The 22,735-nt window shown below is 42.2% G+C and overlaps 1 protein-coding gene across 1 annotated transcript in view; it reads left to right on the top strand.

Moving 5' to 3' along the window:
• Nucleotides 1-22,735, top strand: part of LOC145416880 (uncharacterized) — a 151,069-nt gene that overhangs the window by 21,970 nt on the left and 106,364 nt on the right. The window contains exons 4-6 of the mRNA XM_080285746.1: nt 2,894-2,959; nt 17,094-17,337; nt 17,628-17,729. Coding sequence (XP_080141872.1) covers nt 2,894-2,959; nt 17,094-17,337; nt 17,628-17,729 — 412 coding nt within the window. The remainder of the gene's footprint in view (nt 1-2,893; nt 2,960-17,093; nt 17,338-17,627; nt 17,730-22,735) is intronic.

Genomic DNA, 22,735 nt, shown 5'->3' with positions numbered 1-22,735 from the left:
ACTGTATTTTCATGTCCCCCCCCCTCTTTTTTTTTTTTTTTGCCCTGGTGGATGTTTACTGCTTTAAGTGGTAACTGTTAGTGGATGCAGGTGTGGTTTAATGAGGTATGATGCCACACATGGCTGTGACCTGTAAGGGTTTACGTCAGAAGGGGTGTTGGGGTGTATTGCTCACATATTGCCTCCTAGGGAGAAAGCAACTGGTCACTCAAGCCTTAAATGTCAGTGCTAAGTAGCCTAGCCCTGCTCCAGATGAGTCAGTAAAAGATTGGATGATAGATATTTTGAATATGCAGTATCTATGGTTTGGTTTTGAAGAAAGTGAACAAAGTACAGTACTGATATATGATGTAGTAATCATAGCATGATGCAGTACAGAAGAGAAGGCTTGATGTTCCTCTGCCTCCAGTTTGCCTCAAATGGATGAAGAAAAATATACTGTGCAGAAGTGATATGAACACATAGACAGTGACTGTTGTTGGATTGACGTTGTGTTATAGGTAATTCTGAAGCTGTGAGTGGAAAACAGTGTTTGTGAGATGGAGCTAGGATTCCAGAGGCTTGAATGCTGAATAAATAGGTGTGTGACCTTTCTGATTGGTCACTATGTTGATTAGTTTTCCCACTGCCAAATTCTTTCCTTATCCTTGCTTTCTGGACACTACCTCATCCCACCTCCAGGTGAAAAGAGAGGCAGGATGATGGTGGTGATGATGATTTATATGTGAGACAATTGAGGATGTTGCAAGAGGAAGATTTGTCCAGTATCTACATGATGGAAAGAGAATGGAATAATTTATGGGTGAGAGTTAAGAACTGACAAAGAATGATCAAATGAACAAAAGACAGAGCAGCTTGGAGATATCATTCAGGGGCATCCATTGTAGGGTCCCAGGAAGGAGCATAGCATCAATAAGTTAGGAGGTAAAAAAGGTCTCGGTTTCTCAGAATTCACTTTAATGGTGCATGGTGGATGGAATCTTGGCACCTACATTATCACTTAAGTAAACTGCTGGACTATTGAAATGTTACCTCTCACCCAGTAGTGATTGGTAATGTTTGAAAGTGGCTTAGATCTGCATCCTATATTGGTGTCTATGAATGACACCTATAAAGCCACACAAACACTGCATTCTGTAATAGAGTTCTTCTGTTTATTGGATTTCTTTCTTGTGGTTGATGGGTCTGCATGGCCAGACAGACTGGGGTAGAGGAACAACAATAACAACAATTGTGAAGTTGAGTTTTACTTTTGGCTTTAACCCCTGAAGTGCTAATCTCATCGATCAGGCTTTTTGCCCAATTTCTTAAGAGGACGAGTAACACCGATCGTACAACATCCACAAAAAACTGGCGGCAGCTGGCTCCACCCCAGCTGTGACGTAGATGGCTTCTAACCAATCAGAACTAGGTGTTGGACACACCGGAGGGGGAACCCAGGCCCGTAACCAGGCGGTGGGGGGTGTACCCCCCACCTCCCTCTCGCCACGTTCCTCTGCTCTACTACCTTGTTACTACCCTACCTCCAACCATTCTTACCACCACCACAACCCTTCCCACCCCCTCCTCATGCATCCCTCCCTCCCATGTGGATCCCCCCCACGTCCCCCACCCAGTCAACTGGGGGGAGGGTTTTCCCCCTTACCCTCCCTCCATGTCCCTGTACTCCACTTTGGCCCTTCCTTTGTGTCTTGTGGTGGTCTCCTCCCATCCCTCCATCCCCATCCACCCCCTCCTGGCCTTACCTCGAGTATTTTGCGTATTTTTTACGCTTTATAGCACGTGTTTTTGAATCATTACCTGTAATTTATTGGTGTCTGCATACAGATATGCACACCACAATTATTTTAGCTGTCTTTATTCGAAACCCACTTGAAAAAGACATTTTATTTTATGCTGACGCTTGGAAGCATGTTGAAGCCTTCAAAACGAAACGAAAGCTAGATTTGACAGCTCAGAGGGGAGGGGAGGTTAGGCGAGGGGAGGGGAGAGAAGAGGGGAGGGAGGGTACTGAAGGTTTGAAGAGGAGAGAGAAGGGAAGGATAATTTTTACTATTTATCATATTTTTACTGGGGGGTTCATGACCAATTTCCCTTGCTAGATTTGACAGCTCGGTGGGGAGGGAAGGGGGAGGGGAGGTTAGGCGAGGGGAAGGGAAGGGGGAGGGGAAAGGGGAGGGGAGGTTAGGCGAGGGGAAGGGAAGGGAAGGGGAGGGGAGGGAGGGGATTGGAGGTATGAGGAGAGGAGAGGAGGGAAGGATAATTTTTATTCATCATTTATTTGGGGGGTTTGTCACGATTTAATTTTTTTTCTGAGCATATTACAGTGGTTTATAACATCTACACACACCAAAAAAAAATTGATTTTGGTGATTTTTATACGTATTGTTGCGAAGGGAACAGGTGCTAGCAGCGTATTTTCTTTCTCGCCGGGGCTGTGATGGGTAACTATTATAAACTTTGACGGGCCATAGCTCGGTAACTATTGGGTCTAGGAGGGTGGGGTTTGCGCTTTCAGGTGTGTAAATTCAAGCTCTATAAATCGGGCATAAAACTTTTAACCTTCGAGGAAGTCGAAAAAATGGCTTGTTTTTGCGGCCTGGGGGGCAGTCGAGGCTGGAGAACTGCGTACCCTAGGGGTTAATGAAGTTTCTCATGTAATTAGAAGCTTTGCTGCACATATTGTAATGTATGTCATCCCTATGTAGAGGTAGAGCAGCAGCAACAACAAAAGCATTATGAAGTAAAGCTTTGCTTTTGGCTTGAATAAAGTTTCCCTTGTTGGTAGAAAGCTTACTGCACATACCATGCAATGTATCATCCCTATGTAGAGGTTTCCCTTCTACAGTATATGGAACAGATTGACTAACTGATGCATTGTTTTTCTTTACAGGCAGATAATGAAACTAGTCACTCAGATCAACAGCCAGCAGCATACTCTCCCACGCAGGCACAGTCAGTAAGTCTCAGTTGAGATGCCAACATGATACAGTTCCATGTTGAAAGTATAAGACTGATCCATTTTGGATGGATAAGATGGATGAAAGTACATTAGGAAGCACTGTATAGTTACCACAGTTAAAAAGCATCACTGTTCATGGGTTGGTCACATCTCTTGTACAGTAGAAAAGATAACAGTTGGATGGGGTAGAAAGAAGGAGCACAATATCATGGTGAAATGAAAGTCATAAGTGTACAGGACAGAGCGTACAGGTTAGTAAACAGCTTGTCAGAGTGAGGGTAGTTTAGAGAATGCTATCTCTTGTAATGAGTGGTGTTGGTAATGAATAGGTAATATTAGTTCTGGATGAAAGAAATGAGTCAGTCATTAATAGGTCTTTACCTTCCTATCTGCAAAGGGGAGTAATCAAGTGATCATTATTTTCAACACTCTTTGCTGTCCAGGCACTTCCTGTCATTCTGGTATGTTGTTGTTGTGACCCCAGGCTTATCTTGATGTGACCCTTTGAAACTGACCTAACTAAGCAGGGAGGATGCTGTAGATCAAGCAGCATGGAAAGCCACCATTAGGTGACTGAGGTCGACGCATGCGAGCATGTTGGAACCTTAAAAAAAACGAAAACAAAAAATGATTTCATCAAACATATTTGCAGCTATTAGAAGAATCAGACCCAGATTACCAATATTGTCATGGGAAAATGTAGGTATTAATGGCAGCTGAGAGACAGATCGCTTCATACTGCACTGGGGCACCACAAGGATACATCACAGCCAGCCTCAAAAGGAGAAGAAGGGGGTTGGGAGTAGATGACAGTGCTGGAATATATGATGAATAGGTAGGGGTGAAGAGGGCCAAATTGTCTATAACCCGTGTATTGGCTGCTGATGTTCAAATTTGCCTAGCTCCATAAAGTTCAGTGAGCTTGAGTTTACTCACTTAAGGCAAATGCTGTAGGGCTTATAGCCTCAGTCATCTAACTCTACAAATGGGGGTCCCTCTGTGCAAGCTTCTAGGCAGTGACTTTTCCTCAAGTAAGTATCTCCCAACAGGAAAGAACAACTTGCACCAACCATGGGTTGTGTGGTCTTCCCCTTGCACCCCTCCACCCTGGGTTGACTTCTAGGATTAAGGTATCTGGTTATAGACAGACAGAGAGAGATTGATAGAATGTGAGGAAAGCAGGCATTGTAGCTGAATTAGAAGGGAATGTATGGAAATTATTGATTTATTTGGTTGATGGTCTGGATTTTGTTGGCATAAAGTAAGAATGATTGCCAAAGGTGATCAGTTTTATAGAATGTATTAATCGTTTAGTTTCGTTTAGTTTTTAAAGGCTCCAACATTCATGCATGTGTCGGCCCTGGTCACCTAATGGTGACTCTCCATGCTTCTCGATCTCTGGCAGCTTCCCTGTTCAGTCCTTTATCCCTGGGGTCACAATGACCTCGTCCCAGGTCTTTTTTGTTGTACCTCTCACAACCCTACCCCTATTCCCCTCATGTTAGCACTTCTCACTTTCTGCACCCAGTTATCATCCCCCATCCTCTCCACATGCCCAAACCATCTCAGTCTACTTCTCCTCATCCCAACACCGATACATTTCAGTCCCATCCTACCTTTCAACTTTTCCATAGTAAACTTAGTCCCCCTAGGCCACACGCTTAACCGCTTAAACGCGGCCGTGTACAGTCGTTTCCCCCCCGAGTGGCGGGGTTGTATCGCGGTCTGAGTACCTGTAGGAAAATATTCGCCAAAAATCAGAGATTAACCCTAGAACATTATACTTGGTATGACAGATAGTACTTACATTCAGCTTTCTCCAGAGACAGGTGTTGAGCCTTCGTGGACTACCCAAGGACTTGTGGAGACTTGCAAAGTTGGGTAACCAAATCTTCACTTTCACACCTCCAGCAACCTGGTTTCCCCTCTACCACAGCCTCATTCTGTCACAGTAAACTTTATACTACAACGTAAAGGTAGTTAGGAATCCGTATTTGTACAATAAGCACTGAAAATAAGGCTAAAATCAACGGAGTGTACGGCCGACATCCACTGTGGCGACGGTTTTCCCGTCACTCAACAAACATTTCCATTTTCACAGCTAAAAACATGTATACTACATTAATTTCAATCATATCACTTCCCAAAAGATCACCACGGCGCGCTTTTTATTCTGCCTTACGCCCGCCACTTTATTCTCGTTCCTGTCGGCCGCTTGCACTGACTGGGAAGAGCTAGAACTCGCCATAATGTCACTTTGAAAGCCTGCAGTAAACTGACACTAAACAGGGGCAAACCGTGAGAAAAAAAGCTAGTGTTACAACTGGGGAAACAAGCCTTTCCTAGTAGCATAAACTGCTTGTGAGAGGAGATCGCAGATTTACAGTTCTGAGCGCGCAGAGCGCTGCCATGTATCACAGCCAGGCTGGCCGGGCCGTGGTGGGGGGGGGGACGTGGGGAAAACGCGATATTTGGCAACAACTGAGGTCAGTAGTACAAAGGTAAAGTATGCTAGTTGTAGCTAGAGGGTGGTGGTACTGATAGACAATACCAGCTGGAGCCTGCTTGCCCGCGGTTATTCAAAATTTACTAGAAGTGCAAATGCGACGATCCGCCGTTATGTCCTTTTGGCCGAGCGTCGCAAATGAGACGATCCGCGTTTAAGGGGTTAAAGACGCATTGTATATCCTCCTAATCATTGTCGTTTCAGTACTTTTTGAGCATGCGAATATCCTCTTCCTTTACTGCCGAGGTCTCGGTACCATTCAGGATTACAGTACTAACACATGCTGCATACAAAGATCCCTTAATGAATAATAAATGCAATATTTTATAATAAATTAATAATAAATGCAAATTCTTGGTTGATAGTGGAAGGGAAAATATATGACTGCAGGTTTGGTTATGCAAGATAAGACAGGAGGGAAAGCAGGCTGAGCCATGGAGTACATGTTGGAGGTAAAGTGCTGGAGATCCATCCATCCATCCATCATCCAGTCCTACGTTGCCCCATGAGGAGCGTAGGAGCTTGGGGCTAGGCAAGTTGGTCCTGACATTTAAGATGAGTGACCAGCCTCGCTTATCCCTGAGTTGCATTTCACGAGCATTAAACCCCAACCACCCCTTGGATATAAACCTTCACCGGCGCAATCCTATTGGAGAGCCGTAATTACCCACTAAACCATCAGGCACCAAAATTTGGTTATATGGTTACCACCCAGCATAGTAAATGGTTTCCTTGTGTACAGAAAACCATTTGGCTTGTCACACAGTGTAGAGTCACCCACAGGCAGAAGGAAGAGTAAAGATTGAAGGCAAGAAAGACAGAAGAGGGAGTGTAAAGTCACCCGTAAGCAGAAGGACGAGGAAAGAATGAAGGAAAAAAAGACAAATGAAGATGGAAGGAAAGAAGGATGGAGGAGAGGAAAGTGCAGACATCCGAGAGCAGCACTACATCGAGTGAGTGGATGGCGAGTGCCCCCACCTTAGTTGATAATATTAGTTATTTCGTAGCCATGTCGTGTAAGCTCGTGAAATGGACAGTAAAGCGCTTTGGAGATCAACGTAGTACAGAATGATCACCCATTGTACATGTTTCCATGACTCGATTTGTGAACAGGTCTCCCTTGTTGTACAGTTTACTGTAATGGTAGATGGTAGCTGCCATCATCCACTCACTTAATGTAGAGCTGCCTACTTCTTCTTAAGGTGATTCTACTCTGAATGATGAGCCAAGTGTTTTCCAGTAACCCAGCAAACAATTTACAGCATTGGCTGATAAGTAAATAATGGGGCGATGTGGAGCCCACCATAGTGTCCCTGTTATTTGGGTGGAGACACAGATGCAGTATTCATCTAGGAATCAAACCTTTATACTTCCTGTGCCTGGCTGTGATGAATCACTGTCCACTGCAAGGGACACATTGGTTCACTGCATGAGATGTCCCTGCGGGGTTGATTACATGCCTACAGTTCTTGGGTTTGTTCAGCCAGACAAGCTGGGGTTACTTAACTGCTGCTACTACTACTACAGTCAACTGTTTTGCCATCATTCACTTATTTGATCTTTAGACTGGCTCCATTCTGGGATGTACGATCGCCATTTTTGCATATACAGTACTCTACAATTGCTGTGATCGCCTACAAAGCCTGAGCTATTCCCACCATGCAAGTCTATGATCATTTGTCTGTTCCAAGACGACTGACTGTGTATTTGTGCAGAACCCTGTTTTGAGTCATCTGCACAGGTCTTGCCTATTACAGCAGCACTTTGAACTCAGTCATCCTTCTGCTGCAGCCCTTTGTACTCAGTCACTCTCATATATGTTCCTTTCCTGACATATTCTCCTAGTGTGCATTATTTTACATTTACGTCTCTCACCTGTTTTTCTATCACTCAGCCACCACAATCGTTACTGTGCAGTGTCAGTGATTGAACAGTAGTGTGGTGCTGTAGTTTAAGCAGTAAGTGAACTGAAGTGAAGAAACTAAAAACTTAGTGATCATGTCTGCCGAGCATGGAGCTAGTGAGGGTGCTGGTTCTATCAGTGCTGTATGATTGTATGGTTGACTGTTTCCAGAAATGTATCACCATTGAATCATGTTATGATGTGTTCAGCTTATGATCAATTGTTAATATGCAATGTAGCCCAGTTATACTGTGAGAGACCTGTACAACACGAGGAGCTGTTGGTCCGGTCCAGAAAGTTTGCATTACAAAAGTAGAACATATATAATGTGAAATGCAGGCACTACTCTACCCAAATGTACAACTTTCTACCACTGCATAACCTTTGTTCTCATTGCATGGGGCATGTAACTACAGTAAGTCCTTGTGTTTGGATGCATTTTACTTCGACGCCTCATTTTTCGCGCAAGAAATAAGTTTCCGAGTTGTCTCACAATTCGCGAATTTCCCCACAATTCGATGCTCCCAGCCGGCAATCGACACTCAGCAGACGATGCGTACCGATGCTCAGTCTAGGCACTGTCCATTTTTCTATGTAACAGTTTTCCATGATCTTTATTCAGTAGGTCCAGCGGGGCAGTAGACACCCGTGAGTTTGTTATTGTTTATGATCGTAACGTACGATCTTCAGCCGTATCGTGAATACACAGCAGGTCCAGCTGGGCAGTAGACACACATGAGTTTGTTATTGTTTATGATCATAACACGATCTTCAGCCGTGTTGTGCTACTATTTCTTAACAAAGAATTGTTACATGTTTCTTGTAACACTGTTTATTTTTGTTTTGATGGACAAATACCCGAAATGGATGTAAAATAAAGCTTATCGATATTTAAGGAAGGAAAGAATAATAACCGTCCCAATACAGAGGTGGTAGACTCAGCCCACCAATTTTTTATTCTATTTGACTATATTACAGCCTCTCTTCCTTGTAGCAGTGAGTAAAATATTGTTGTTATAATTTCTCCCATCCTTTTTGTGACAAAGAAGGAACATAAAATGACTGGGGTTTAGTTAACTGACTTTGATGTCGAAAATTAAATAATCTGGTGAAAAGTGGCAGCCTTTCCTTAGTGACACTGGGAACTAGCTCATTTGCCCTCAACACACCTTTACTTGCCACTCAGGCCAGTCTTCACTTTATTTCTGGTAAAGATTTTTGGTGTTGCAGCTCTTTATAACAGCTTTAATGTCATTTCAGGTACATGTTTATAGTGTTATGCTGTTTTAGCACTAGTAAACACTCTTCATTTAATTTTGGGTAGCACCTGTTTGGTGTTGTAGTACTTTCTGATAGGGTAGGTACATGTCCCACCAGAACGCTCCTCTATTTTTCCCATTGATTCGTAACTTCACAATTCGACGTTTCGCGTTTCGCACGGTTTTGGTGGAACATCCACGCCACAAAAAACAAGAATTTACTGTACATAAAGGACCACTGTGCACCTCCTCAATCCATTCTCACTCCTCCTTTCACCTTCATGCCATACCCACCTGTCATCGTAGTTCATTTTAAGTATCTTTTTATATTTATCAGTGTGATGTTTGGCTTCATTATGAATGTTTGATACTTTTAAGGTAGGGAAGGTCAGGTCAGGGTTTTGGGAGTCATCAGAGGTGACACTTAGGGAAATTTGGACTGAAGTCTTTTCTCCCATTGACTATATTGTTTTCATAATGCAAATTTCCATAATGTGGCAGCCTAGTGGGAATCAGAGTGTTGTTTATAGGTCATACTGTAATTGAAAAATTCAATAGTACTGTATTCTGAAAAGTGTGATGGTTAATGCAGACATCAGAATGTCTCTGCAAGACAGTATGCTGCATGTAACGTTACTCTAAGAGTGAAAACCAGAAACTGAGTAACAGAAAATTTTCTAGGTTTGCTTGCCATGGAAATTTACCTTTTTCAAAACAGCTACAGACCAAAGCACAGTGACTAACATAAGTAATAGATAAGTTATGAGAATGTTGAAATGGAAGAAGATGTGTGAGATGTGATATTGTTTAATTGATAAGAGAAGTATATTGAAGTGGTATGGATGTACAATATTCAAAACATGCATATATGTCTTCAAATGGAGTCCTTGAAATGTTATGGAGGGTGTTCATGGAAGTGGATGATGATAAGGTTAAGAGTAAAGAATGGACACAGGATGTAACTTCCTGTTCAGGACCATATCATCGCCACGTTTTGGTGCATGTACAGTTTGCTTCTTTTGAGTAGTGGAGTGACTGTGGGTGTTTTTCTCTGTTGCTTATCCATTGTCTCCATCTTTTTATTAATTTTGCCTCTAAACACAGACACTGGAATCTGATTGTTCAGATCCAGGCATTATTAATGAAGAATATTATGATGTTGTTTAACATTTAGAGCATTGTGACAAAGTTAAGAAGCCTTCAATTTGGAATTTTACAGTCCTGTTCATGCACTTACTATCATAATACTGTATCTAGATGAGAAGTACACTATAACCTTTTCCAAATATAATACTGTACATGCAAATAAGTTTAACATTTGATTTACCATGTCTCATGTGCTTTGACACAGTACCAGGATATAGAGGACCATGTATTGATTCTTTCTGGTGTTCTTTGCAGTCTATTTTTGCCTAAGTGCGAGGACAGGAAAACAATAACTTGTAAGTGAAACAAAAGAAGAGCAGTGAATATTACAGGAGAGGAAGATAAATCAGCTTGTGTGTTTTGAAATGGAAGATCAAAATGAAGATGATATCTATTGTAATAATGATACAATAATTTTGAATAAACTTGTACAAGGAAATTTACTTTTGCGGTAAGTAGTAAGAGGGTGAGTGTACAATACAGTATAGTGTTCATGTTTTTGTACATGTCATCCTTTTGGGCTTCAGCTGCAGTATTGTAGGAATTGCTTGTTCTTGTGTAAAATTAAGCATGTAATATGGTAATTTCTGTTTCTGTTCAAGTTAGTTGTTACAGTCAGCTAAGAAAATGCAGTATAGCAGTCTTACTTTTCAGACTGACTGGAAAAAAGGGAATCTGATAAATGTGATATTTGAATTTTTTGGAGTATTTCTAGATGAAATGAACTACAGTCCAGTTTACAGTAAGAGGTAAAACTCTGTTGCAGCTGTGTGAATTGCAAATGCATTGTAATATAATGCTCTGGACAAAATTATAGTAACAAAGCCTAAGGAAATGTATTTCTGTTAGTGAAATTTAATGAATTTATAGATGGTGGCAACCATTATCCACTCACATGATAAAGTGCTGCATACTTTTTCCTTAACCTTTATCTTTCTTTTTCTGTATCTGCCCTCCTCTCCTCCTATATCTCCCATGTTTCCTGTCACCTTTTAAAATTCTTCTCTCCTCTTCATGTGACTTTGCATTTTGTAATAATCCTAATGGTTTCCTGTAAGCCAGGAAATCATTGACAGTGCTGAGTGGGAAGCATATAACCAACCCATCCATGTTCCCCATTTGTCAACAAGTGGGTTGGCAGAGGGTTAGTGCCCCTCCCCATAAAACAAGTAACTCGAAGTCAAACAGCCATCCCTTACGTGATTATGGCATCTGGTAGTAGTAGTAGTAGTTGTTCCCTAGGCAGTCTGGCCGAACAGCCCCGAGTCCTTTAGGAAGGCCATGGCCGAGACCGGGCTTTCCCACAGAGCTCTCAAAGAGTGTATGTTGTGTTGTTAGCATAGGTGATTGTGTGCAGTGCGGTCTTCCATAATGTGCTTGATAGTATGAGGTGCTGTGTTGCATCCTGGACATGCATCAGCGACGGAGTTATCCAGCCTCTTCTGGTAGCTTAAGAGGCCTAGATGGTGCCCACATCTCAGCCTGGCCAGGTGGACCCTGTCCTCACGAGGGAGATAGGATTCAGAAGGGTGGATGTCAGGAGGCCGTGCATGCAGCTGTGTGTTGTCTTTAAGTGAATGAATGGAGTGGCGAGTGATCTGAGTGTGTGGCATCTGGTTATAGATTTCCGTACGGGTGACTTTACACTCCCTCTTCTGTCTTTCTTTCCTTCATTCTTTCCTCTTCCTTCTGCTTATGGGTTACTCTACAATGAGTTACAAGCCAGATGGTTTCCTGTACACCAGGAAACTATTTACAACGCTGGGAGGTAATCGTATAACCAAATTATAGCGCCTGGTGGTTTAGTGGGTAATTAAGGCACTCCAGTCAGATTGAGCAGGTGGATCTTTATGTCCTAGGATTGGTTGGGGCTTATTGCTCATGTAATGTCACTTAGGGATGAGTGAGGCTGGTCACTCTCATCTTAAATGTCAGGACCAACTTGCCTAGCCCCGGGCTCCTACACTCCACGTGGGGCAACATAGGATTGGATGATGATGATGATGGTTATGATGATAGTTCCATCAAAATAGTAATGTGAAGAACTGGTTACTCTGGACAGTTTTTAAGTTGTATTGAACTGGACACAGAATAAGAGAAAAGGGTTCAGTATGTTTATAAAGTGTCTGATAGACATGAGCTGTGATACAAGAGGGGTGAAACATAAGTAGTGTATATATATTTATCTATATATATATATATATATATATATATATATCTATATCTGTATATATATATATATATATATATATATATATATATATATATATATATATATATATATATATATATTTATATATAATGTGTGTGTGTGTTTAGGAGCCTCTGTGGTACAGTGGTAGAGTGTGCGTTTCGTACATGGGTAAGCCAGGGTTCGCGCCCCGCCAGGGTAATAAACTTTGGGAGTGTTCACCCGGCCACATACTGCATTGGCGGACACCAGGGGTGCTGTGGTTGAACCAGTGTCGCTTACTATAAAGTATGCTTGCACCCAGTCGGCTTGCGCGGGCCGATTACACTTGGTTCACAGACTACACACACATCCAAAGCCACTCCAACACTACAGTTACACTAACAAGCACTTCTCACCCTACATACAATCTCTGCTAGACAGCCTAAGCCACTTGATAGAGATACATTGGCTGTATCATCCCGACTTCAGTCGAGATAGGCCGGTCCTGCAGTGGATACTCAAACGGCTGATGATGATGATGATGATGTGTGTGTGTGTGTGTATATATATATATATATATATATATATATATACTGTATATAATTTGTGGTAGGTGGGGGCACTCACCATCCACTCACTCGATGTAGTGCTGCTCTTGGGTGTCTGCCCTTTCCTCTCCATCCTTCTTTCCTTCCATTCTCTTCTGTCTTTCTTTCCTTCATTCATTCCACTTCCTTCAGCCTGTGGGTGACTCTACACTGAGTGACAAACCAAATGGTTTCCTGTGCACCAGGAAACCTTTTACTACGCTGAGTGGTAACCATATAACCAAATTTTGGCGTCTTGTGGTTTAGTGGGTAATTATTGCGCCCCAGTCGGATTGAGCCAGTGAAGGTTTATATCCAAGGGATGGTTGGGGTTGATTGCTCATGTAATGCCACTCAGGGATGAGTGAGGCTGGTCACTCTCATCTTAAATGTTGGGACTAACTGCCTAGCCCCGGGCTTCTACGTTCCTCATGGGGCAATGTAGGATTCATGATGGATGAATATATATATATATATATATATATATATATATATATATATATATATATATATATGTGTGTGACTCTCATCTTAAATGTCAGGACCAACTGCCTAGCCCCGGGCTTCTACTCTCCTCATGGGGCAACGTAGGACTGGATGATGGATGGATAGATGGATATATATATTTATGTTTGTATATGGATATATATATATATATATATATATATGTTTGTATATGGATATATATATATACAGTATATATAGTACTTGGATGGGTGACCGCCTGGGAACACAAGATGCTGTTGGCATCCCTACGTGTCAAGTGGGGTTGGTGGAGGATTAGTGCCCCTCCCTGTAAAACAGTTAACTTTAAGCCCTTTGCCACCCCGTTTGGGATACATGGCATCTGGCAATGAATGAATATATATATATATATATATATATATACAGCAATCCCACCACCATCCGACGTAATAGAGCCAAAGGCACATCCGGAAAGTGTTCCTGTCCAGATAGTGGGCACCAGCCTCCTGGACTGTTACTTATAGACCCTAACCCAGCCTAACTTTGAAAGCCACCTAAATAACTCCCTACCGGACATGCATAGCACCTATTTAAACTTATTTAAGACCCTATTCACACCAATAATGGACATAAAGCATGAAATAAATGAAAAGGAACCAAAGGATGAGGAATTAGAAGTGACTGTACCTCAGCCAGGGTACTTACATCACGTTTGTGGCTGCCTTTCTAAGGTTTTGGCAGTGGTGAAAATGCTCTTGAAGCACGTACAGTAATCCAGTGTTGTGCTGCACTTAATTCTTTTCGCTGTGAGTTATAATTGTTTAACACTACACATTGTTCTTAACTGCACCACTGCAGTTCTAACCGCCAGATAAACTGCCAATTTGCACTCCACAATTGATCCTTTGCACTCTAAGTTCAAATTTCATAACACTGCACAACACTGTAAATTTCCATGTGGTCTAGAGGCGAGGTATTGCAGTGTATTTACTGTTTATTCACAAAAAATGAGCACGTGTGGCTTCCAGTGCGATAAGGATCTATTTACAATCGAAGTTTGGGAGTAACTGTTGATGTCGGAGAAACATAGTTGCCAGGTCGCAACGGTCACATTACCAATCTCCTCAACTTTCATTACCAAATTTAACTTTTCATTACCAAATTCGTAAAGCTGGCATTTATTCTTCACTAATTATATATACAAGTGGAATTACATGTAATCACTCTCCTTATAATTTACACCATGTTGATTATTTTCACGCTATGTAGGGTAGCAGATTAATCGGAGAGAGCAAACAATCCACCATCTCCATCCTGTGTATCCTCATACATGTGAAAAATCCATTTGGTAATGCATTATTCAGATTCATTACCAAACGAATTTTTCATTACCAAATTGGCCCACATTTGGTAATGAAAAATAACAAACGGCAACCCTGACAGGGAAGGAGGGAAGGGGGAGGAAGGAAGGGGTGAAGGGGCCATGGTGTAAGCAGCTGTTTGGCGCCGCGTGGCAATTTCAAATTACGGGTGGGAAAAAATTTGGATTTTTTTGTTTTGTTTTTGTTTTTTTTCTTTTTTTTGGCCATTTTTCGGTTCTGATGGTCCAGGCCCACAATGTCCAGTAAGTGGGAATGTCTGGAATGTGGGCGTCCGGAAAGTAGAGGGATTACTGTATATGTTTGTATCCATCCATCCATCCATCATCCAATCCTATGTTGCCCTATGAGGAGCGTAGAAGCCCGGGGCTAGGTAAGTTGGTCCTGACATTTAAGATGAGTGTGTGTGTGTGTATATGTATATATATATATATATATATATATATATATATATATATATATACAGTATATATATATATATGTGTGTGTGTGTGTGTGTGTGTGTGTGTATATGTATATATATATATATATGTATGTACAGTACTGTACACAGGAAGCCATTTGGATTGATACTTGGTGTAGTCACCTGAGGGTAGCAGTACATTTAGTGAGTGGTTGGTGAATGCCCCCTCCAGCCTCTATAAAACTTCTTGATAGTTGTTAAAATTGGGTTGTTGATGTGATTAATTAGTATCATGTTGGGATCACTAATTGTTTTGCTATAAATTATACCATTGTGCACAGCATAAGCCATATATATTGCACAGTAATCTTTTAAATGCTATACAGTACTGTATATCTGTTTGTCTGTATCCAGATGCCTTCATGCCAGAAGGGGTAGCCACGAAAAGATTACCTCAGTGTTACCCTGTCCTGTGCCATATTATGTAGGAAAGGTTGTTCCTGCTGAATTGTCATGCTAAACCTTGATTCATAAAACTACAAAGTAAAGTAGTTCCTGGGGCTGTATGCACAAATAGTCTTGACCAATTTTTACTGTAAGCAAGTTTGTGTAGTAGTTATTTTTTTTTCAGAAATAATATGTTTTGCCCATATTTTTGTAATTTTCATATTGCAAGTTGAACTAAAATCAGAGTATATATTTAAAAAAGTGATCATATACTTTACACTGTTTAGCACAAGGAGTCTGTGAATATGACCCCTGATAGCTTTAACCTTTAAAATATGGTAGCCGACAAATTCTTTATCATATTGTATATCTTATACACAAATTAGCCCCTTCACTATAGGGGTCTTTGAAGCTGAATAAAATTGTTTAGCAGAAAAACATCACCAAGCTGAAGTGGTTTGGATTTGTTTCTTATTTCTTTTAGTGTGAGAGGCCTTTCCAAAGCCAGCAAACCATCTGGCAATAGCAAGAGTACATTAAAGGCTGATATCATGCTGAAAGGGTAAAGTGTAACAAGTTTGTGATATTACAAGGTGTGATAAAAAGTTCTCATAATGATCTTATGAGTTTGCTGTAGAGTGGCCAGTGAATAGTGCAGTTATATGTCATACAATATCTGCCCCTTTTGTTGCCATTTATCAATGGACAGCATAGTGCCACATGTAAGAGTAAGGTTATGATTCTTTTAGTTGCTTCGTATCACAGGACAACACGACTTTGCTTTTGGTCAACAGGTCTCCTGGCCTGGCTATGACCAAAGTTTAGCGACAATAATGACAACTAAAACAACCAGACAACATGATGCCATGTGCCAGTGCACAGTAACAAGGACAAGAGTAAAATTATGTGGCGTGCCCCCTGTCTGTTTTTAGATTTGGAAATGAGATGCATAATTGCCAAGTGTGTCTTATATATTCTCACAGATGTTGGTGTCGCTTCATCTTCCAACCTGATTGATTGGTGTGCAGTGATTCCAACATTGTTATCCAAGGTCATAATAGATGAAACCTGGGTAATCGATATGACCAAGAGACCTGAATATGGAGCTCATGCAGAAGACATCAAAGTCACCAAGACCCAGTAAAGCTCATCAGTCAAGAGCACAAGCAAATGTCATGACAGCTTTAATTTTTTTTTTGACATGGAAGGAATTGTATGTGAAGAATTTTCCCTCAGCTGCGCTCCTGCTAATGCAGCTTTGTACCTGGAACTTTTAAAATCTTTGCTTGAGTTAATGAGATGTAAATGATATGAGAAATTAAATGGTGAGTGATTAATTCATTATGACAGCATGCCCAGCCACACACTGTTGATTGTTCATTACCTAGCAGCTTTTGGGTGAGAAAAAAATTCTATTCATCCCACATCCATAGTACTTGTCAGACTTAGCACAATGCAACTTGTAGTTGTTCCATAAACTGGGGCTTGGGATGTAGTGGCATTATTTTGATTGAAGACATCTGAAATAGGATGATCTTGAAGATATTTAAGAAATTTAAGTTCCAGTGATGCTTCCAACATTGACAGGAATGTTGGAACAAGTATGTGGGTGCAGGAAGGGAGTACTTTGAAGGGAATAGCTGAAGTGTCTGTCAAATATTCAGTAAAACCGTGTGTGCCATCTGTTATAAGAACTTTTTTATCACACCTCGTAATAGCATGAATAAATTGTGTGAGACTACTGTTGCACATTACAGCTGCATTATTAATTAGCTGCAAAATTGCTTAACATAAATACTTTTGTTGAAAGTGGGAAAAATTCTGATAACACTTGTGTCATCTTGGGTTACATGCCTGTTTCAGTGAGCTTGAGTCATCAGGACCAAGATGGAAACCATCACACCCACCTTACAGCCAGCACCAGCCACCTCACAGCCAGTATCAACCATCACACTCTCAGTATCAGCCTGATGATAGGAATGGCAGCCGGGCTGAAGATGAATATGAATATGATGATGATGATGATGATGATGATGGTGACTTTACAGATGATGATTATGAAGATGATGATGTAGAACAAGAACCTATGGGCCATTCACCACAGGAGGTTAGTTTGGGATAGTCTTGGTTGTTTTATTAGTGTTTTATATATGCTTAATGTCCAGAGGTAGTACCTAAGAGTATTTTCAAGGTATCAGGTTCATGAGTTGAGTTTGAAAGTGAGACAAGGCATGGTAAGCCAAGAAAAGGTGTAAGAAAACAGGGTATTTAAGTTGATAGTTCATGAATTGGTACCTTATATGATTGAGTTGGTTGGATGAGGTATGTGTGGAGTGACTTGTGACCGTACAAGGGTTTGGCATGTTTTTTAACTTGATAGTCCACAGATTGACTCAGGAAGTTATATGTGTTGTTGACGGTGGTGTGGTCCCTGGCTCATCTAGGTGTGAACCCATTGAAGTTCATGATATCGGCCACTTCAGTTTGATGCTCCAGGAGGTCTTTTGTTGATGTTTTGTTGAAGGATTGTCTGTTTTGTGATAGTGAGGTGCAGTATAAGGTGAGAAAGTGTGTTGTTTGTGTGAAAGGGCTGCATTCCAGTGAGGACATAGCGCACTGGGAATGAGTTGTATTTTATGTTAGTACTGAAGCAGTGAAGGGTGATGGCCACATTAGAATTTGGCTATATTCTCTCATATGTACTGGGAAGAGTAGCTTATGTAGGTTGAATGTCTGTTGGGGAATTGATGACGGATGTTGTTTTGCAGTAGGTTTAGGATGGTTGTGGCAACTGTAATTGTTTGTGTATGTTTTTGAACTGCACTGATGGATAGAGGAGGAGGAGGGATGTTGTTGAGGCATTCACTTACTCTTCCTAGATCCTACTCATCATTGACCTGAGCTGCAAAGCTAGCCCTGGCCACTGATATGGTGATGACTCCATTCTTCACTTTTCCAGCAGTCTCAAAGTATCCTTCACAGGAGTCACTACAGCAGTCATGGCATGAGGGTTTGGCACACCTGTCTTCTGGTTTTTGTAATGTTTCTGCTCAGGATTAACCCGAAATGCACGGACAATGGACAGCCGACCCCCGCCGGGTGGCGGGGTTCGATTGCGGTCTGAGTACCTGTAGGAAAATATTAGCCAAAAATCAGAGATTAACCCTAGAACATTATACTTGGTATGGCAGATAGTACTTACATTCAGCTTTCTCCAGAGACAGGTGTTGAGCTTTCGTGGACTACCCAAGGACTTGTGGAGACTTGCAAAGTTGGGTAACCAAATCTTCACTTTCACACCTCCAGCAACCCGGTTTCCCCTCTACCACAGCCTCATTTTGTCACAGTAAACTTTATACTACAACGTACAGGTAGTTTAGAATCCGTATTTGTACAATAAACACTGATAATAAGGCTAAAATCAACGAAGCGTATGGACGACATGCAGCGCGCCGGCGGTCTTCCCGTCACTCAACAAACATTTCCATTTTCACAGCTAAAAACACGTATACTACATTTTTTTCAATCATATTACTTCCCAAAAGATCACCGCAGCGCGCTTTTTATTCTGCCTTACGCCCGTCACTTTATTCTCGTTCCTGTCGGCCGCTTGCACTGACTCGGAAGAGCTAGAACTCGCCATAATGTCGCTTTGAAAGCCTGCGGTAAACTGACGCTAAACAGGGGCAAACCGTGCGAAAAAAAGCTAGTGTTACAACTGGGGAAACAAGCCTTTCCTATTAGCATAAACTGCTTGTGAGAGGAGATCGCAGATTTACAGTTCTGAGCGCTCAGAGCACTGCCATGTATCACAGCCAGGCTGGCCGGGCCGTGGTGGGGGGGGAGGGGGGGAAAACGCGATACTTGGCAACAACGGAGGTCAGTAGTACAAAGGTAAAGTATGCTAATTGCTGCTAAAGGGTGGTGGTACTGATAGACAATACCAGCTGGAACATCCTTGCCCGCGTTTATTCAAAATTAACTTGAATCACAAACGCGACAATCCGTCATTATGTCCTTTTTGGCGAGCGTCACAAACGCGACGCCCCGCGTTTTAGGGGTCAAAGGAATCTTATTTAATGCATCAGCAGTTCAGTTCCTGCTTCTCCCAACTCGACACAGTCTTTCATACAACTATCCCCATTACCTTCAGCGACACCTAACTTGGGACTTAATCCTTGCTTAACCCTTTAACCGCGGGCATTGTTTTGCCCCGACTGGCCTCTCCCGCGGGGGTTCCAGCCAAAATGTAAACAAACTTTAAACCTTTAAAACTCTGCACAAAATAAATAAAGAGCGAAAAATAAGGTACCATTAGAAAGTACTAACCTTCGGCTTTGCAATGATGTAGGTTTCATGATTTCGTTGACTATCACTGGATGGGCAGTGCCATTAGAAGTGAGCGATCTAAAATCACTATTTTTCGCTCACACACCATTACCAAATGCCAACCTCATTCTGATAATAATACTATAAACATATATGAACGCTGCACATACGATAAACACCCACTCTGTGTTCACTGAGGCAGGTAAAAGGCACTGTAATTGCCCGCACTTCACTGCCACATCAGCGGTGTTGTAATCACTATTTTTCGCTCACACACCATTACCAAATGCCAACCTCATTCTGATAATAATACTATAAACATATATGAACACTGCACATACGATAAACACCCACTCTGTGTTCACTGAGGCAGGTAAAAGGCACTGTAATTGCCTGCACTTCACTGCCACATCAGCGGTGTTGTCACTCACACAGCTGGACAGATACTGATGCGTGTTTGGTCAGGGGTGGGGTGGGGGGCCCGGGGGGTGGGAGGTGGGGGCCCGAGGGGTGGGAGGAGGGAGGTGGGGGTCGGCTGGAGTGAAAGAACTTAATAGCTACTCTCCCTTGAAACAATTGGTGCACGGAAAAAACGCGCGGTATTCAAAATATTCACAAACATTCGAGAATGACACCCGCGGTTTGGTCCAGTTTTTGCAATGTCATTCTGGGATGACACCCGCGGTTAAAGGGTTAATACTGTATTCTCGGTGTCTCATTTTCTCGTGATCCACCTTGGATCATGAGACAATGAGTAACATTGCAATACTTCTCTAGCAAAAACAGCTTTGCAGAGGTTAGATGTACTGAATGGACTCCTTGCATTATTCCTACTCAATTGCTGACTGTACAGGGACCTTATTCATGCATGTATGGAGTGGAACTGTACATATATAGGGGTATCTCCTCCATGGGAACCACCTTATTATGGTTGGGGGCTTGCATGCCCGGCAAATCTGGTGGACTATACCAGTGAGGGGAGATCCCCCAGGGGGCAAGGTTACCCATGGTGGAGGGTCATCAGTGAGGGGTCAGACTAAGTGTTCCCAGGTCCAACTGCCTTGTGGATTGCCCTTGGTTGGGCCAAGGCTACGGAAGTAAACCCCAAATGAAAAATTCGTGTGGAGTCCCATTGAAGGTGGCGCTCGACAGACAGAGCTCCCAGCAGACTCCTGCAATCCTGCTCAGTAGATGGTCATTTTAACCTTCATGCCACTATCACAGACTGGGAAGGACCAATTCAAATGGTGGTAAGGACTGCTTACCCTCACCATCACACCACATCAATTCATTGTGCAAGCCTGCACCTATACTCACCTCCCATCATATCTTTCACCAAAACAAACGACAAATGGCAACAGGATAGGGTGGCAGTAACAGGTCATGGATGTGGCTGGAAGTTGCTAGCTGAAGCCCTGCACATAGACGGCATTGGCCCATTGGTCGCTGGCATGATGGCACAGGAGCAGCCAGTGCAACTAAGCAGCTGGAAATGGATGCCCAACTGCTTACCCCTGATGGGGAAGGGTGGGTTTAGAAAAGGTAACCTAAAAATTTGCTGCACCACCTGTGCAGATAACCACATCTGTCAAGGCATCACACACTGCAGTAAAAAAATCAAAAGAATCCCTCTGACATTTGATACTTGGAATATACGAGCCTTGCTTGTCACTGACCAAGACACACTACCACACCATAGAACTGCCATTATTGCCCATGAACTGAAAAGATATAAATCTGATTTTGCTGCCTTGTCTGAGACTCGCCTCTCAGGAGAGGGTAACTTTATAGAAACAGGAGAAGAGTATACCTATTTCTGGAGGGGATACCCAGACAAGGTAAGAAGAAACCGTGATATTGGAATTGCAGTCTGAACCAACCTTCTACAGAATATCCCAGAAACACCTATGGGTATATCAGAGAGGCTGTTGTCTTGGTGCATACCACTCTCTAAAGGCCAGTATGCAACACTCATCAGTGCCTATGCCCCAGTGCTTGATACTGAGGATTCCATCAAAGATTCTTCTGATGACTCTTCGGATTCCACCATTCATTCAATACCACCTGATGACAGACTGATCCAGCTTGGAGAGTAGGAAAAAATAATCATCTCAGGTAAGGCTTTACAGGCTGCCATGGTGTTGGTAACATGTACAACAATGGCTTTAGACTGCTTTCCTCATACTCAGAACACAGTCTGGTCATCACCAACACCATCTTTCAACTTAAGAATAAATATAAGACCACATGGATGCACCCATGATCTAGACACTGGCACCTAATTGTCTATGTCTATTCTAAGGCAGTGAGATTGAAGAGAAGTTCTAATAACCTGAGCTATGAGAGATGCTGAGTGCTTAACAGACCATAACCTAATACTGTAGTCACCAAACTTCAGTTAGTCATACGCCCACGAATTGGTCACAGACCATCCTTCAGGAAACAAAACTGTAGTAGCTTAAAGGATGTGGCAACTTGTAACACCTCCCGCAATACTATTACGGGCAAACTCTCTCAATGCCCACCACTTGATCCAAACAACAATGCAACAAACTTAGATACAGAGTGGCTAAACATTAAGACACTGCTCCAAAGCACTGCAGAAGAAACCCTAGGCTTCTCCACTCACTGCCATAAGGACTGGTTTGATGACAATGCTGAGAGCATACATGACCTTCTTGCAATGAAGAATAGAGCACATAACAGCTGGTTGGCTTATCCTGCTCCTTAACCCTAGAAACTGAATTCCAGAATCTCAGCAGTGCAACCTAGAGAAAACTGCATGACATGGTAAACAAGTGTTGGACTGAACAAGCAAAAGAGTTGCAAAGATTGGTTGATATTAACAATCAACATGGGTTCAACAAGTCCATTAAAACCATCTATGGGCCAACAAAGCACAACATAAACCCTGTTTGATCAGCCGAAGGAGAGCTCCTGAAAGACAAGCAAGCAATCCTAGAAAGATGGGCGCAACACTTCAACACCTTACTGAATTGAAGAAACCTGGTGGAGCACAATATCCTTGATAACATCCCAAAGACCCCTCAAGCGGCAGATCTCGATGTTGCACCTACAGTTACAGAAACTGTTCAGGCCATCTGATCCCTAAAAAATAACTAAAACCCTGGCACTGATGGCAAACCATCTGAACTGTAAAGAGGTGGTCAGTTACT

This window comes from Coenobita brevimanus, chromosome 108 (assembly GCF_032717465.1).
Source record: "Coenobita brevimanus isolate Jiangsu-jjx chromosome 108, ASM3271746v2, whole genome shotgun sequence".
Taxonomy (NCBI): Eukaryota; Metazoa; Arthropoda; class Malacostraca; order Decapoda; family Coenobitidae; genus Coenobita; species Coenobita brevimanus.
Note: the sequence above shows the minus strand (reverse complement) of the source record. Positions and strands in the feature narration are given on the sequence as shown.